Raw genomic sequence first — 18,681 nt, 5'->3', positions numbered from 1 at the left:
TTGCAGATAATTGTGTTCATGGTGTGTGTTGTGTTGCAGATAATCGTGTTCATGCTGTGTGTTGTGTTGCAGATATTTGTGTTCATGGTGTGTGTTGTGTTGCAGATATTTGTGTTCATGGTGTGTGTTGTGTTGCAGATAATCGTGTTCATGCTGTGTGTTGTGCAGATAATCGTGTTCATGCTGTGTTGTGTTGCAGATAATCGTGTTCATGATGTGTGTTGTGTTGCAGATAATCGTGTTCATGATGTGTGTTGTGTTGCAGATAATTGTGTTCATGGTGTGTGTTGTGTTGCAGATAATTGTGTTCATGGTGTGTGTTGTGTTGCAGATAATCGTGTTCATGGTGTGTGTTGTGTTGCAGATAATCGTGTTCATGTGCTACGGCATCATGCTCAATAAGTGGGTCCTGCAGACGTACCAGCTGGACTTCATGAAGAGTCCGCTGGTCTACCATCCCGGCCACCGCGCACAAGTCTGGCGCTTCTTCAGCTACATGTTCATGCATGTTGGGTATGTTGAGCTGCTGATCGTCTGGTTTTGCTCTGGTTGCTACTAATGAGACCAAATTAAACTTTTCGTCTCCTCAGTTTGGAGCAGCTGGGATTTAACGCTCTGCTGCAGCTGATGATCGGCGTTCCTTTAGAGATGGTTCACGGCATCTTACGGATAAGTTTGCTCTACATGGCAGGAGTTCTGGCCGGTGAGTTTCATTCTGGCAATCTGATGTCAACGGGCTTCAATGGTTCAATTAACATCTTACAGCTGTTATAAAAGTTATAGATTTTTCAAATATGACTTAAAGAAATTTGACTTTCTGATTTAACATTTTGAAATTGGGCCTCTGTCTCTTTAAGAACTCTTGCTCTTTCTGAAGCTCCGCCTCCAGGAAGTCATCCCAACATGGCTCCCCTATTAACCCTTTAACATTTTTACCAGCGTTGCTCTGAGCAGCAGCTGCTATAATGAGCTCAATAGATGTTTGTTAATTGCTGCTGGCTAGTCTGAAGGAGCTGAGTGGGGGAGGAGAAGGCGGGGCTAGGTCCATCCAGATGTTTTAACAGCCAAATTATTGCCATGGAAATTGAAAGATTTCTCAAACATGAAAGAATCAGGTTTGTTTTTGATGAGGGAAAAACATTTTATCACAACGGAAAGATAAAAAAATGTTAATTTTACAGAATACTGTCACTTTAAGAGAAAAACGATCCCATGATTATTGAAACTTTGTGGTGTTTGAAAGCTTTATTTTTTAAATGCAAGTGACTTTGTTTGCTGTTTTTGTGTTTTTGTTTGGTGAGTCAACATTCCCAGAATGCATCACTCCATGTGTTTCAGTTACAAAAGTCTGCAAAACGTTGTCAATATTCTGCCAATGTCAGAAAAACAATCTCACACTTAGTGTTTCTTTTAAATAATAAATGCAGTTAAAATCAGACTAATAGTTTTTTTCACACAATAGATCATTAAAAAATATAATTCTCCCACCATTTCCTGTTGTGTTCTTTGTTGTTTCCAGCAGTAGTAACATCCAGCTGTTGATCATGTGACTTGTGATGCTGGCCAGAGTAAATGAAATCACAGCAGAGCTGCATTTTTCTACATTTACGTTCTAATCTTGCTGCTGCCAGGTTTGTCAGACGAACAGTGAAAACAGACATATTGTAATATTTTGCAGTGGATTATGTATTTTCTCTCCTCGGGAAGCTGAACACAAACGGCTGCTTGTTTTCCTCGGCTCTGTTTGTGTGGGTTGAACCAGACTGCAGCGTATCTGTAGTGACCTACTTTATTATGTGCTTATTATTGTTTACACTCTTGTCTCTTCCTTCCTGCTCCACTGATGTTTTCTGTTTACTGGTTTTGTTGGGATTGGATTACTGGTAAAAATAAAACAAAAGAGCCGCTTATATTTTTAGATAATCAAACTGCTTTTGCTGCTTCAAGGGGACCTACTGAATCACACTGCCAATGCAAACATGTTCATTACATTTTTTATACAAAATTATTCTCACATAATGAGATTTTAGTCTATTCTTAGCTCCTTTCAGAATGAGCTGTTTCAGGGTGTCTGTCACTTTAAATAAGCAGCTGTTGGCCACGCCCCCCAATGGCGGCAGGCTACAACTATGCTCTAGAAAACTCAGAAGTTTTGAGATCAATCTCTGAAATTTTCTGGAAAATATCTGAAATTTGTGACTTTTGAAACTCAATTTTGAAAAGTTGAAAATGTTCTAATTTTTTTAACTTTTAAATTCCTAAGTTTTTCTGAACATAGTAGTGTTGAACCTAAAATTTCTTTTTTTCTAGCAAATTTTTGGACTTTTCAAACTGAGAAATTTTCAAACAGAGAAATTTTCAAAAAACATTTTTGTAGAAAATTTTCAACTTTTCTTCTTGAAAATCTGTGAAATTAATTTTAAATTAAATTGACTCCTTTATTTTGCTCAGCATGTGTTGCTAGGTGACGGGTTGGGCTGGACCGGGGTTGCTAGGTGACGGGTTGGGCTGGACCGGGGTTGCTAGGTGACGCCAGAATGCCACTCAGTTCAGTTTATGTTGAAATAAAAATTCAGCCGCACAAAGTCAATCATGGGGCCACATACTTGTACTTTTATTTTATTTTCCACTTTTACCCAAATTATCTGCGACCATAATCTAATTATGGAATATTAGAGAGAAAGTAAATGATATTAAAAGTCTTATTTGCTCTTATTTATCATATTTCTTGATAAATAACAACAAATATTTATCAATATTCTTGTTTTTTGTATCCATTTTAATATAAACCTCCTTATTTTCTGGTTTGTTTATTTTTGTTGATGTTATTCGTTTCTCCATGTATTTATTTTGTAGATCCTTTTGTTAGTCGGTCATAATTATATACACTAATTGGTGAATAAAAATAAAATAATTTATTTAAAAAGAAGAAATCTGATTACGTTTGCATTTAATTTCATTCGTAGCCTGAATGACTAAAACAAAAGTTGGATTTTCCATGTTTCCCGTCTGCAGCTTCGCTTCGTTTTCCAAATCCGACCTCCTCTCTGCTAATGGACGTTATAAATTACCCATCGCTTTGGATTACGTTTGATTTTTCCTTCCTCCCCTCTGAAATCGGCTGTGACTCGCTCATGTTTTTATTCATGAAGACTTTCACGTTGCTTGTTATTTTTGTAGGTCAACATGGCTTTCAAGTTATTGCTGTAACTTTTGCTGAAGCTCCCTCCAGCAGGAAGGCCTTTAAAGCCAAGAGAATATACTTTTTTCTTAATATTCTTTAAATAACGTGAAAAGTTAGTATTTTTTGGGCATGAAGGTGAATGTCTGTGTGGAGAAAGTGGAGCCTGAAGTCGTGTCTCTGTGGTTCTTTGCTGTGGTGCGTTCGCCGAGTCCGGCCGCTGCGTCCTTGACTCTGTGCTGACAGAAGGAACGGTTGTGTAATTAGTTTTCAGCGTCGCCGTTGAAGAGCGCGCTCCTTGTCCTTGATCATTTGGCATCCACTCAGCGGTCCTTCACAGCTCTGCAGCGAGACGAGGAGCGCGGCGTGTTCAGGGAACAACTCGACTCAGTTTCTCTCCTTCTGGGCCAAAATGAATCTGGATTGTTTAGTTTCCACCTTTCTGCAGCAGCACATGAAAGATGAAACAGATGGTTGTTTATTTGTCTTTGTCTGTTATGATTTCATCCCTAAGGCCTTAATAACATCCATTATGTTTATTTACAATGATCCAAATTCTGGCTGTTCTTAAAGGGCCTGTTTTACTAGACGATGTTATTGATGATATTGTTTCCATCAAAATCTTGCTCCTGCGTACAACGGGCAGAAAGACGATTCTTTTCAAATTCAAAAATATTTTATTGATGCAAAATGAGAATTAAATGTTCCTTTAACTCATAAATTCAAAATCTTCTAAGTTAGGAAATAGCAGGAAGGTTTTCTTGTAGCAGTCTGTATTACAGTAAATTTGAAAAAGCCTCTGACTGAAGACACTTGGTCTCATGAAGAGGATGGTCAGGTTTGTCCACAGTTTTCTTGACCTAATGAGGAATCCTCCTTTGCATCGTCAGATTTCCTCGCCATCCGTAGCCGGTGGTAGATTAGCTACGCTGCTGTTAGCTAAGCTAACATAGCGGTGGTAGATTAGCTACACTGCTGTTAGCTAAGCTAACATAGCAATGGTAGATTAGCTACGCTGCTGTTAGCTAAGCTAACATAGCAGTGGTAGATTAGCTACGCTGCTGTTAGCTAAGCTAACATAGCGGTGGTAGATTAGCTAGGCTGCTGTTAGCTAAGCTAACATAGCGGTAGTAGATTAGCTACGCTGCTGTTAGCTAAGCTAACATAGCGGTGGTAGATTAGCTGCACTGCTGTTAGCTAAGCTAACATAGCGGTGGTAGATTAGCTGCACTGCTGTTAGCTAAGCTAACATAGCGGTGGTAGATTAGCTGCACTGCTGTTAGCTAAGCTAACATAGTGGTGGTAGATTAGCTAGGATGCTGTTAGCTAACTAACATAGCAGTAGTAGATTAGCTACGCTGCTGTTAGCTAAGCTAACATAGCGGTGGTAGATTAGCTACGCTGCTGTTAGCTAAGCTAACATAGCGGTGGTAGATTAGCTAGGCTGCTGTTAGCTAAGCTAACATAGCGGTAGTAGATTAGCTACGCTGCTGTTAGCTAAGCTAACATAGCAGTGGTAGATTAGCTACGCTGCTGTTAGCTAAGCTAACATAGCGGTGGTAGATTAGCTAGGCTGCTGTTATCTAAGCTAACATAGCAGTGGTAGATTAGCTACGCTGCTGTTAGCTAAGCTAACATAGCGGTGGTAGATTAGCTGGGCTGCTGTTAGCTAAGCTAACATAGCGGTGGTAGATTAGCTACGCTGCTGTTAGCTAAGCTAACATAGCGGTGGTAGATTAGCTAGGCTGCTGTTAGCTAAGCTAACATAGCAGTAGTAGATTAGCTACGCTGCTGTTAGCTAAGCTAACATAGCGGTGGTAGATTAGCTGGGCTGCTGTTAGCTAAGCTAACATAGCGGTGGTAGATTTAAACACTTGCTTTATTGCTGATCTGGCAGACTTCCTGTTTCGGTCGCCTTTGTTAACGGAACCAAAAACACCGAATTCCACATCACATCCCCATGTTCAGGTTGTCATAGTCAAGCTAGCATACCTGCTTCCTGCTCCCTCACTATTTTTTTATCAAAACTTTTTCCTCACCTTGTTATGTTTAGCATTAGTCGCCTTCCTTTCTGTTTTTCTTTCTGTTTTTCTGTCGGGCGAATATCGAACGTTTACAGCTGCTTAAAAATGAAAAACAACGACGAGGAGAGAAAACTGGATAAAACGGGTCAGGCTGTCAGTTTGGCAGGATTTATGATATTTAACACAAAAAAGTAATCAATTACTAATAGGGACTGATATGAAGCGCTGTTACGTTTTTCAGCTGGGTCAGTCTGTGTGATTTAGCATTTTATTGTCCCTGGATGATAAAAGTTTTCAGTCTGGTGTTTTGGTCTCAACTGGGCTTTTCTCTTATTGCTCCTCTTGTTTTTGTTCATTTATTTTGGATATTTAATATTAATTCAATATAGTTTAACGTTTATTGATCTTTGAGAATGTGTTCTTGCTTTGTTACTATACCATTATTATTGTTATAGGAAAATGGTCTCAAAACAACAATATTCTTGTTTATTGCTGTAAGTTCTGGTCCAGTTCATGGCCCAGTTCTGGTCCAGTTCTGGTCCAGCAGCGTTTGTGACGGTGACAGGCAGAACCTCGTGGTCGTAAACTCCTTGAGCGTTTGTCTGTCTCAGGACATCAACAGGTGCTAAAACATGATGTTTCTCCTCGTGACGCAGCGACGGCCGCAGGGCGTCTGCCTGTCTTCACGCTTTTGACAAACTGAATCATTCTGAAGAGCAACAGAAGCTTCTGGAAACGAATCTGGGCTTTTTCCGCTCATCTTTCCCCTCCTGCCTGTCAGTTTCTGTTCCACCGTCTTTCATGTGACACGCCGTAGATCTGGGGTAAAACTTTCGCTTTGAATTATCTGATGTTTGTCACCCAGTTTAAAGTTGAAAGAGGAAGCGTTGTCGTCTCAACAAGAGCTCATGACTTCACAATGAGTCGGAAGGAAAGGTCTGTAATCAGGCGTGAAGCCCCTCAGCAGCAGATTAGAGGAGTTATTGAACGTCACGTCTCCTGCTTTCTGCCTGACGCTCAGCTTCATTTTAGATTCCTGTTGCCGAAATGCTGCAGCCTTTTAATAAGGCTGTGATAAATAGATATAAATAGATAATGATATAACCTCAGGATAGCAGAAAGGATCATATAAATGTGTCTATTTTTACTGGGGCTGAAATTATTAGTCCTTTCAGTTGTGATTATTTGATTATTTACATAATCAACAATAAATTTAGTAATCGATTAATCAATAACTGGAGTACACAGACTCAAAAAACAACACATTCAAAAATATAATTAAGGCAAAACTACAAAAAATATAAACATTTTGCAGTAAAAAATTTATGAATAGACCTTATTTTGATACAAAGGCAATACAATGTTTTTTATTTTCAAAAAGAAAATATTCATTTATTTGCATGTTTTCACTTATTTATTTTACCATATAAAATAGAGAACAATGAAAAATCTGCACTGTGGCAGTTTTGATTTATTTAAGAGTTTCAGGTAAACTCAAATGTTTACCTGAGTTATAAAAGCTTTGCTGCTAATGCTATCACAGCTACAGTGGAAGTAGCTCAGTTATGCTAGCTTGACTATGACAACCATAACATGTAGATGTGCTGCTGAACTTCTGTTAAGAAAAAACTTAAACATTCATCAGTACAGCAGGTGGTCAAGGTAGCTAATGAACCACCGCTAGGTTAGCTTAGCCACTAGCAGCATAGCTAATCTAGCTAACCACAACATAAAAACTGTAACGAACTCAATGTTCTGTTCTCTGTGGAAATGGTTGAATGTTTTTGGTGTTGAATCCTGATACGCTAGTGGAGTTGTTGTCAGCCAGTTGCTATGGCAACAGGTCTGTGTGTAGTGCAGCCGACAGTGAGAAACAAGAATAACTTTTTAAAGCTTTGAGTTAAGAGTTTTCTGTTATTTTGCCCTTTTGTTGCTCTGTGCTAAATCGATAATACCTTCGTCTCCAGGTTTTATTTAGTTTGTTGATTTGATGAACTGAAATACTTCATTTTGTCTCTAAATAGCTCCTCAGATTTCCTCTCCTGTGCTCATGTTGCTGCTACATGAATGGAGACGGTGTGAAAAATGCGCAGAGTGCATGTTGAGTGGAGGTCAATTGATTTCATCTGCTGTTGGTGAGAAAATGGCTTCGCTGTGTATTGTTTGCTAATGTTTGGCTCAACGCTGCAGCAGGTCAAACTCATGACAACATTCACAATAAAACACACATTTCTAAATATTCACAATGAAAATTGGCTCTAAATGCTAAATGATTGTATTTCTTCTCCAGTTTTAGTCGTTTATTTTGATGTGATTTCCTCGGCATCATAAATCTCCTGCTCTGTCATCATGTTAAAGTTGTTTTTCTCAGGATCTCATTTGGTTGCTGCAAAATGATTTTTCATCAGTCAGTTTTACCTGCAGTCCCTGAATGGCTGCCCTTGGTTTCTCATTTCTTTTGAGGATTTAACATCATCAGTAGAAAACAAGTTTTTCTGCGTCGGCTGAGGAAAAACAAACGTAAGTTCGTTTAAAGCGATGGTTGTGAAGTTACACTGTAAAAAATGAACTGCAGTAGTTTAACCAGTCAGATGAAAAAAATGTGGATTCGTTTTTCATGTTTTTCACCACATTATTCATTCATTCATAAAAGTCGCCATCTCAAATATTTAGCCACCTAAATATTCAGCGTTAAATTAAAAAGTTCCATAACAAGCAAACTTTGAAGCTAAATATTTTACTAACCAAATGGTTTAGAATAAAACTAAATATTTGGTAAAGCTAAGTAATTAGTGCCTAAATATTTAGTTAACCAACAGAGTTTAAGATAAACATATTTAGCTTACTGACTAAATATTTAGTTTGTAAGTTTAATATTTAGCTTAGAACTAACTCAAATTTAGGTTGACCAGAACTAACTAAATATTTAGCTTGCTAAGTAATTTAGATTCTAAGCCTGGACCAGATCTAAGTATTTAACTTACTAATGAGATATTTAATTTGTAAGCAATAGCATAGTTCAGAACTAACTAAAATATTTCTAGCTCAAAACTGAGTATTTAGCTTGTTAAATTTATTTACTTAATAAAAATCTACAAACTAAAACAAACTTTTGTTTTTCGATAAGTTTTCCTGTAAAGATTTGATGGTTTTTCACAAAACTGCAACATAAACACTTTTTTTCACATCACACGAGTCACATGATCAGCAACAGGATTTTACTACTGGCAGAAATTACAAAGACGACGACAACAGGAAGTGGCAGGAGAATGACGGTGCGGCATGTTTTGGATGACTTAACGGGTCAACAAACTTATTTAGTTCGAGTTTTTTCAACATTAATGGAATATTGACAGTTTTGTTCACATTTGTAATAGAAACGCAGCCACTGACTGAGATGCACAACTTTCAAAATCCTTTCAATTTGTGCTTTTATAGGAACTAGTTTATTAAAATAGAATAAAATCTAATTTATTCATCCCCAGGTTGAAATTACTTATTTATTCAAAAGCTACTCCATCCGAAGTGTTAAATATTAATAAATATATCAGAAAAGAAGTCAGCAATAATCATTAAAGTACATAAACAATCACTCTGTTTAATTAATCTGCATTAGTTTGACTTTTTGAGTAGAATTGCTTCAATAAAAGCTCTTTGCAGAGGTTTTGCAGCGTATGGTGATGCAGGAAGCGTCTCTGTCTGCGATAGCTGCAGGATCTGATAGCGTTAGCTCTCACAGTGTGTCACAGATCCTCATAAGCTCACTCTAACAGGTTCCCTCCGCTTCTCATTTGTGCTTAGTAAATAAATCTGGTCCGGCGTTTCCTGGGTTTATTAGCCAGCAGAGACGGCGCTGTGACTGCAGAAGTGCTGACGGCAGCGCATCTCCAGCGCAAGGCCGCTTGATTTAATGCAGCGCTGGAGCCAACAGGAAGCTGCAGCTTGGAGGGAGACATTGAGCTGAAGGTTTCTTCTCCTGGTGGAATGAGAGTCGAGGCAAATGATCCGTTTTCCTGGGAGTAACTTGATTTTTTGTTTGGGTTTGTTTCTGTTAACACCTGAATAGATAAACTGTCTCTGTCCTTGTTCTGCTCTGAATGATGAATTGGCTCTGAGTAACAAACCTCTTAGCATATTAATGTCTCCCACCAGGAATTACAGAATAATGACAGAACAACAGACCAATCAGGCATAACATTATGACCACTGACCTGCTGGCAGGAATTTGGTTCTGATTTATTCTCAATAAAGACATTTAGAATGTAAATATAACTGAAAGGAAAAATATGAAAGGTTTTTATTTATGTGTACATACAAATATTTCTTCTGCTAAATATCATGTTCGTACAGCGCATTAGCAATTTCACTCATTAACTACCATGTTGTTAGTGCTTTAGCATGAGCTAATGTGGAGGCTAACGTTAGCATTAGCTAGCCTCCACTAAATACCATGTTTGTAGTGCGCTGTAGTTTCTGTTAAGTACATATTGATACATTATTCTAGCATTAGCTCCTGCTAATACAGTGAAAAATGCATTTACAGTTGAAACGTTTTGACTTTTTCAAAGTTTTTTCTAGAAAATAGTTTTTTTCTTTCTTTTCCCAAAGCCTTAATGCATGTTGTACCAAATAGTTCATTAGGTTTTAATGTTTCAACCTGCAGCTCCACTACTTATTATAATGAAATGCACGATTCAGCACCGGAAACTAAAGGCTTGAATGGTTCTCCAAGCATCCAGCTGCAGCTGTAGTGTCGTCAGCAGACAGTTGGCAGGATCCGGCTGATTTGTCCTGGATCGTTTAGTGATGCCTTGGGGATCCAGCCGCAGGCGCTGGCAGGCAGGGCAACAGATCCTCTGCTGCCGCGCTGAAGAGGAAACATGAAGCTGCCCTGCAGCCTCCAGGCGGCCTGGGATGCAGGAGCACACTGCAAAAACACAAAGCCTGAGCAAGAATCTTTCTCTAGATTATAGTTCAGATACCTGAGAATACTTGAAATCAGACCAACTGACTTACAAATTACATTCCAGCAGGAAAATGGAGATAAAAAAACTCTGTAATATTGATGAAAAAGTTTTAGTTGCACTGACGCTTTATCTGCCACGCCCAGACCGTCGCCTAGCAACCGGACCAGACCGTCGCCTAGCAACCGGACCAGCCCGTCGCCTAGCAACCGGACCAGACCGTCGCCTAGCAACCGGACCAGACCGTCGCCTAGCAACCGGACCAGCCCGTCGCCTAGCAACCCGTTTGTAGTTCTACTGGCAGATTATTTAATTTCTAACAAAACATTTTTCTAATTGATAAGTGAAATAATCTGCATTGGTTTCATATTTTTCATCAATATTCAGGAGTTATTTATTTAAAACAAATCGTCTACATCCTACTGAGGATAGTTTTGTCTTATTTCAGCTGTAACAAGATATTTTCACTAGAAACCAAAATACTTGGTGAGATTTTGTGTTTTTGCAGCTTCGGCTCCAGAATGTGCTGATAAAATCCCATCAACAGTGAAAATGTTCCTAGTTTTATCTGCATTTGGTGAATTCTCCTGGAGGTTGACTAGTAAATAATTTCACGCTGATCAGTGTCTCCGATCCAGGATTTATTTATTTACGGCGAACGTGTCGCATGTTGTCATGAAGAAAAGTTTTGAATGAAAGTGAATATTTAGAAGAAACAAATCTGAGTTTATTTCCTCTTCAATAAGCAACAATCAGCCGTTCATACATCTTCAGATCCAAAGCAGGGAATATATATTTACAAAGACAAACATTATCTCTGTAATGATACTGAATTCATAGACTTCATTTTTTGCAATCAGAATCTCAGATTATGAGATATTTGCCAGAAATGTTGTGATATTTGGGCGTATTTATGATGTTAAACTAAATGTTTCTAGTTGCTTTTTTCTGTTTTAACTGACATTTTTTGCACTGAAGCTCTGAGCTGCGGCCCGAACAGTAAATGTAACTTTTTGTGACTCGTATTAATTAAGAAACATTATTACCACCATAAATCCTCCGTCGTAGTTTTAACCTGAACTTGTGTAAGTTCTGTATTTTAAATGAAAGTGTGTAATGCTCTTCATCGTTTTGCTCGTCATCAGTACATCTTTGAGCTGAATGTACTTCTGTATCTGTGTTTCCTAAATCAGCTGAACAAACGTTTCCGTCCATCTGAGGGGATTTTAATCTCTTCACTTCGTCTGGTTTGGCTGGAAAAATCCTTCATTTAATTTCTGTTTCCTCAGATTATCTGCTGTGTGTGTGTGTGTGTGTGTGTGTGTGTGTGTGTGTGTGTTTATAACTGCATGTGAAGATCAGCTGATAAAGTGAAAACACTTGGAGGAAGGTGACTCGACTCGTTATCTGACTGCTATTGTTTTTGTCCCTCGCCGCGGAAAAATGCAGCTCTTCTTCTCTCTCTGTCTCTTTGTCTCTCTCTCTCTCTTTCTCTCTCTCTCTCTTTGTCTCTCTCTCTCTCTCTCTTCTTCTCTCTCTCTCTCTCTCTCTTCTCTCTCTTCTTCTCTCTCTGTCTCTCTCTCTTCCTCTTCTTCTCTCTCTCTCTCTTCTCTCTCTCTCTCTCTCTTTCTCTCTCTTCTTCTCTCTCTCTCTTTCTCTCTCTCTCTCTCTCTCTCTCTCTCTCTCTCTCTTCTTCTCTCTCTCTCTCTCTCTCTCTCTTCCTCTTCTTCTCTCTCTCTTGTCGTTTCTGATTCCCTCGTTTCTCCCTCTGCTCTCCGTCCTTCAGGCTCGCTGACGGTGTCCATCACAGACATGCGTGCTCCGGTGGTCGGGGGATCCGGGGGCGTCTACGCTCTCTGCTCCGCACATCTGGCCAACGTCGTCATGGTAACAGCCATCACCATCATCACCATCATCATCACCATCATCATCATCAGCAGCAGCTTTGTTCGGTCTGAAAAGCCACTTTTCAGAGATGAAATGCCAACCGACCCACATCCTGTTTCTGGAGTTTTTTCAGCCAATCAGATCGCAGCGATGTCGGTGAGGTCATCAGTGTGAGAAGGTCGTCAGATAATAGAGATCTTGGCGTTTTTATCAGTTCATAACTTTAGGTGAAAGGAGCGTCGAAGGACTGGGTTTGTTATTGAGCCTCCAGGCCAGAAAAGGAAAGTTTATTTAATTAAAAGACTTTATTTGATTAAATAAGAGTTTATTTGATTAAAAATAGTTTATTTAATGAAATAAACTCTCCTTAGAGCCGTCAATCTGTCTGTTCGTGTCACAATTACAAATTTTACTGGACGATAAACTGTCGCACAATGAAGATGATATTATTCAGAGACTGGACAATAAATCAGTTCAGGTTCATCTGCGTTTTAAATCAAATGTTTCTCTTTACGTTTTGCTTGAGGACGTCTTCAGGGCCGTGCAGCCAGTCGCAGTTGCTCTGCTTTGGACGTCTCGAAGAGTCGCTGCAGTTATTCATCCCTTGTTTTCCTCTCATTGATCCTAATTACTGGAACCAGTAATCGCTGCTTCAACTGCTTCCTCCTCTCAGATGTTTACGCTCTAATCTGTTAGTTTTTGTCGTGTTTCTGCACTGAGTTGTTTTTTTTCTGCTTTGTGTTGCAGAACTGGGCCGGGATGCGCTGTCCGTACAAACTGCTCCGCATGATCCTGGCGCTGGTCTGCAGTACGTTTCCTACATCCACGATAAAATCTCTAACAGTCGACGACCAAAACCTCAAAACAGACGTTGAACTTTATTCAGCTGGAAGTTTACAAAGCAGCCAAGAAGAAAAGGACTTCAGAGTTTAACTGAAAATAAGAATTTAGGGAAAATTAAGAAAAAAACAAGGACATTTAAAGGCTGCACATTTTCTAGAAACTATTATTATATTTAAGAGAAAAACATTAAATTCTAAGTTTGAAAAATCAAAAATGTGCCAGAAAAACTGAGAAATGTTGATATGAAAAAAAAACAAGGATATTTTGAGATTAATCTCATAAAACTTCTAGAAAAACTGAGAAATTTTAACATTAATCTTAGAAATTTTCAGAATGAAAACAAAAAAATCTCAGCTTGTAAAATCTAGTTTCTTAAAAATCTTTCTAGAAAATAGTTTTCTAGCAAATTTTCATCTTTCTGATTTCCATTCAAATTGATGAAGCTGCTTCGCTCCTGGAGCTAACTTAGCTAGCATAGCTAACTTAGCTAGCAGTGCTAAACATTTTATTGCAGAAACTTTCCTTCAATGAACCTTGAAACTCCCTGAACCAGAAAGTATGAGGCAGCGTCGATGTGAAGGGATGTGATAATGATGGCGGCTAGCGGCTAACGGTTAGCGCTGCTCAGCAATATGTTCCCTCCATCTGTCCGGCCGCCTGCGAGCCCAACTGGAACAAACAGACGGGTCGCAGAAAACAGTCTGAAACTGAATCAGTTTCTCTGTCTGGTGAAACACGAGCATCAGACCGAACTGTAAATTCACTGTAAAAAATGGTTTTCAGTTCTTAAAAACCTGGAATAGAAGAAGAAAATTTGTTCCAATAAACAAATGAAATCCTTTGATCTTCTCATAAATGTCTTTGATCCAGGAAAATTATGAAATTATGCAAATAGACAAAATATCAGCAGAACAAAAATCTAATAAAAGTACAAAAACATTGTAAAATTCCAAGAAAAAAAGGTTCACAGCTGTGAACCTTTGTAAATAAAGTTATTTGACCACAATAAAGTGGTAATAAGAATATAAGCAGAATATATTAGCAGAATTAATTTGGAATTTTATGAAAATAATTTCTAAAAGTAAAAGGAGGAACATCGAGTCTGTTTTGCGCTTCTGCAAATAAAATAACGTAATTCATCTAAACCTCCATCATCATCAGTAGCAGGACGTTTAGAGACTTTTAAACTATAAAGTTGATTCTATAAGAAGCAGGGAAAGTTAGCAGAGCTTAATAACCACTGAAGGTTTTTCTTATTAAAATTACTTTTCTATTCCTTTTTTACCTTTATTCTGTTATGATTCTATTTTGTAATATTCTGTCTTTATTCTTGTGTTGTTGCTGATATGAGCTCGTTTGCGTTTCTTTGATAGAAATAAACTGGCAGATTATTTCACCTGAACATTTTTCTTATCGATATTAAATAAGATTTTCTTGTTTGCAGTTGCTGAGACGTTTCCTCTGTAAACCAGATTAAACTGCTGGCAGATATTTTGTGTTTTGCAGCGTCTGGCCCGCAGCACCACTAATCTCTGGGTTTCGCCTGCAGTGAGTTCGGAGGTGGGCCGCGCCGTCTGGCTGCGCTTCTCGCCGCCGGTGCCGTCGTCGGGGCCGCAGCCCAGCTTCATGGCCCACCTGTCGGGCGCGGTGGTGGGCATCAGCATGGGGCTGCTCATCCTGCGCAGCTACGAGGAGAGTCTGCAGAAGCAATGCTCCTGGTGGGTCATCGTCTTCTCCTTCATCACCTTCCTCCTCTTCGCCATCTTCTGGAACATCTTCGCCTACGAGCTGCTGGGCGTTCAGATCCCGCCGCCGCCATGACGGCGGCTCCGCGTTGCTCCCCGTTCCACCAAACTAAAAAACAATCCAGGCAGAATAATCGGTAACTCTTCACCTGCAGGGCGAGCGAGAGACAAACAGCAACATGGAGGAGTCTTTAGAAAATGATGACACTTTAAGAGTTGCACTAAAAGTTTATGTAAAGAGCAAACTTTGCATTATTCTGTAAATTATGACACTTTTAGTCCAAAGTTGCACCAAAAGTTGAATTAAAAATTCATGAAAAGTGTCATTATTAACTGAATGACATGTAAAAACAGCCGTAAACATTTCGCACCACGACTCCATGTTGTTTCTGACGGCGTTTAGTCAGAGCTGCGCTCGCATCAGGCGAAGCGTTACCGGATCCTTTTTTACTGAAACTTTGCGAATCAAAGAAATGTTTCTCTTTTATTAAAGAGGGATTACAGTAGCAACAGCCAGAGGCTCCTCTGAGCTTTCTGTCGTTTTTATATGAATATGTAGAAAACCTCATCCGCATCAACCTGCTGTTTGTTTTCCGTTTGCTTCATTCATGCAAAGACCTCAAACCAGAAGATGCTGACATCATCACATGTGCCTCTGGAAGGAAAGGCAGAAACGTCATGACGCGTCATGACGTGTAAAAGCTGGCAGGTTTTCCTGCTGCAGCTCTTAGTTCAAACTGAAAAACACGACAGAGTGAAACTTTCATTTATTTCAAAAAGGTTGGAGATGCACCGATCAGATTGGAATCGGGACGATTTTCCATTGATTTGCTCTGATTGATCAGATTGTCCCGTAAAACTTTAAGTTTTATCGCAAAAACAGCACAAAGTCACCTAAACTTAAAAAATCAAGCTTCCAAATGGCATAAATTTCACTATTTATATAATAATTTGTCTTTTAAAACTTATTTTTGATCTTTCTGTGTTTTAATGTTTTCATCTAAAACAAAGCATTTTTGATTAGTCCTTTAATCTCCATGGCAACCATTCAACTGTTCAAAACTCCTGGATGTACCTAGCTCCGCCTTCAAGGTGTAGCTCCTCCCCCTCACTGCTCCTTCAGACTAGCCAGCAGCAATTAGCAAACAGCTGCTGAGCTCATTATAGGAGCCACTGCTCAGAGCAACGCTGGCAAAAACATTAAAGGATTGATGGAGGAGCCATGTTGGGATGACTTCCTGAAGGCAGAGCTTCTTAAAGAGACAGAGGCCCAATTTCAATGTATGGAATCAGGAAGTCAAATGTCTTTTAAGTCACATTTGACATCTCTAACATTTTTATAACTGAAGTTATGAACATAGTTACTTGATGTTGCTATAAAATGGCCGCCAGGTGCCTGGAAAATACATAAGTTTTTATTTCTGCTTCTTCTATTAAAGAACCTATGGGAAAAAATTTTTCTCATTTTTGTACTTTATAATTCTTAGAAAATAAAAATAATAATTGATTAAGTTTAAAATCCACAAAAAAAAGGAAAATATTGGAAATCGGCAGACAAAGGAAACATTAATCGGTGCATCTCTAGCAGAGATCCGTTAGCATCAGATAGCATCAGCTCATCCAACAACATTTTTCTGCATTTTTTTGGTTTTTCATGACACCTACACTGTGGATACAGGAAATAGTACACACACACACACACCCACACACACACACACACACACACACACACACACACACACACACCCACACACACGCCTAACACACACACACACACACACGCCTAACACAAAGCGACAAAGTAAGAAAAAGAAAAGTGACTGTAACCCAGCGATCGGACGCCTCTCCAACCGCCATGTTTGTCCTGACGTGTAAAATATGCCATGTCATGCTCTGTGGTTTCCACCACAACACACACGCGATGCTCTCCGGTTTCTTTGAGAGTAACCGCTGCCTGATACCGCCTGTCAACGTGAGCGAACCGACGTCGCCTCGGATCGAAAGCTGAACTCAAAGAGGCGACGCCCGCCTGACCTCTGACCTGCGTCAGGCCGAGTTAATACCTCAGTTTCTCATTCTTCTTAGGGACTGTAAACATTTGTAAAGGAATGTAAGTGTAAAAACAAAAAAAGACGAAGTGTTACCCTGTTGTCCCCGTTTTCTCCTTGGATGTTGTGTTGTTCCAAACCGTATTTATTGGGATTTTCCCGCTTCGAAGGGAAAAGGAGAAAAATTTCAAATGGTGCAAAATATTTGGTCTGGTCGTCCTGATGAATCCCGATCGGCTTCGGTCCGGTTTGTCAGGGAACCACCAACCAGATTTTATAAATCTTTAGTCAGTGCTTTATATATTAAGCCATAGGAAACTGTATGGAGGGTCAAAAGGGCCACAATTTTTTATTTAAATTATTAAATAATTATTTATTTCAGATGCTGAATGAAATTGGAAATAAACATTTTAAATAGATAAATCTATTCCTCATCATTTATATGATGGAAAAGACACTAAAATTTGAGAATTATTAAAAATAAATCGATTTATTAATTTATTTAAATATGTCAGTTTTTAAGATAAAAAAAATTGTTCCAATTATTTCTTCCCACATTTAAATATAAAATTCCCATTTGACTCACTTAAATAATAATGGATTGATTTGTTTGTTTATTTAATATTTATTTCCAGTTTTTTAAGTGCGGACAGATGAATAATAATTCCAATGATCTGACATATTGATGTGATTGTGGGGCTTTTTCACCCGTCATACGGCCGATGAGAACGAAACGCTTGTTGGTTTGAAACTTTGTAGAAACGTGTGAATGAATGGATGTTTCATCATGAAATTGTTCTGATTTGTTCAAACCTCTGAGACGCTTTCATGTAGCTGAACTCATCTTGTTTTGCTTACTTCCTGTTCATAGAGTAGCAGCATCACTTAGCAAGCGCCCACACCTCCAAGTTGCCCCTACGCTCCGCCTGAATGCAGCTTCGCTAACAACAAACTGGAAATATTCAATTTTCTGATGGTGGTAACATTAACTGAATGCTTCTGGGTAATTTAGTCCAAAAGTTGTCTGAAGGGATTTAAATTAATTTATGCTTTTGGGTTTGAAAGTCATGAAACTATCAGCAGGTACAGGAAGCGTCTGATTAAAGAGTTCAAGCAGCTTCAAAAAGCCATTTTCAGATCAACTTCAACATTAAGAGAGCTGCCAATATTTGGCAGTGATCTTTGAAACTTATCAGGAAGTGTTAGCCTGTTAGCCTGTAATGAGGTTAGTGTGCCTCTGTGGTCTAAGATTCAGTGGAAATCAGGAGGAACAAAGGGCTACTCAGTGGATCTGCACACCGGCTGTGAACTCAACGCCGCCTGCAGCTTTTTGTTAGCAGATAAAACCTCACGGCTGAGACTGACGAAAACCCAGCCTAAAATCTAAATATCTTCAGATTAATCTGAACATTTAGTTCTGGGTTTTTACATTTTTCTGTTGCTGTTTCCGAAAAAGCTAATCTAGAATCTGTATTTAATGCCAAACCACCGACCCAAAATGCCTCAGGCCTTCTTATGGAAACGCCCAGAAAAAGACAGACGAAGTTTATTTTGTGATTTTGGAACTGATTGGTTTTCCATATGTGATGGTGAATTACGGCCATTTCAAATAAAAAAAATAAATAATTAGAAAAAAACGGACATTTTGAAGTTAATCTCTGATTAAAACTACAAAATTACTCATTTTAAAAAGTCAAAAATTTGTGACAAAAACTCAGAAAGTCTGAAATTAACAGCAAACATTTTCTAGAATTTTGTAAAAAAAACTTTGCTTTAAAAATTTGCAAGAAAAAACTCAGAAATTTCAACATTTGTATAGAATAAAACGTGAAAATTTCTCAGTTTGAAAAGTTGAAAATTTGCAAGAAAAACTTAGAAATTTTGAGATTGATCTCAGAATTTTGAAGTTTTTTCCCTGGAAATTTACTCCTTTTTATACAATGTCCCTACGACGCCGTGGTTCTCCATAAACCTGTTCTGAGTCTGTCA

The 18,681-nt window shown here is 38.8% G+C and overlaps 1 protein-coding gene across 1 annotated transcript in view; it reads left to right on the top strand.

Annotated features, from left to right (window-relative positions):
* Positions 1 to 16,809, top strand: part of rhbdl1 (rhomboid, veinlet-like 1 (Drosophila)) — a 33,351-nt gene extending 16,542 nt beyond the window's left edge. The window contains 5 exon segments of the mRNA XM_055057945.1: positions 365 to 513; positions 591 to 703; positions 11,956 to 12,056; positions 12,804 to 12,864; positions 14,449 to 16,809. Of these exon segments, the coding sequence (XP_054913920.1) occupies positions 365 to 513; positions 591 to 703; positions 11,956 to 12,056; positions 12,804 to 12,864; positions 14,449 to 14,720 (696 nt within the window). The 3' untranslated portion in view covers positions 14,721 to 16,809.
* The last annotated feature ends 1,872 nt before the right edge of the window (positions 16,810 to 18,681 follow it).

This window comes from Poeciliopsis prolifica, unplaced genomic scaffold (assembly GCF_027474105.1).
Source record: "Poeciliopsis prolifica strain line A6 unplaced genomic scaffold, Auburn_PproV2 SCAFFOLD049, whole genome shotgun sequence".
Lineage (NCBI taxonomy): Eukaryota > Metazoa > Chordata > Actinopteri > Cyprinodontiformes > Poeciliidae > Poeciliopsis > Poeciliopsis prolifica.
Note: the sequence above shows the minus strand (reverse complement) of the source record. Positions and strands in the feature narration are given on the sequence as shown.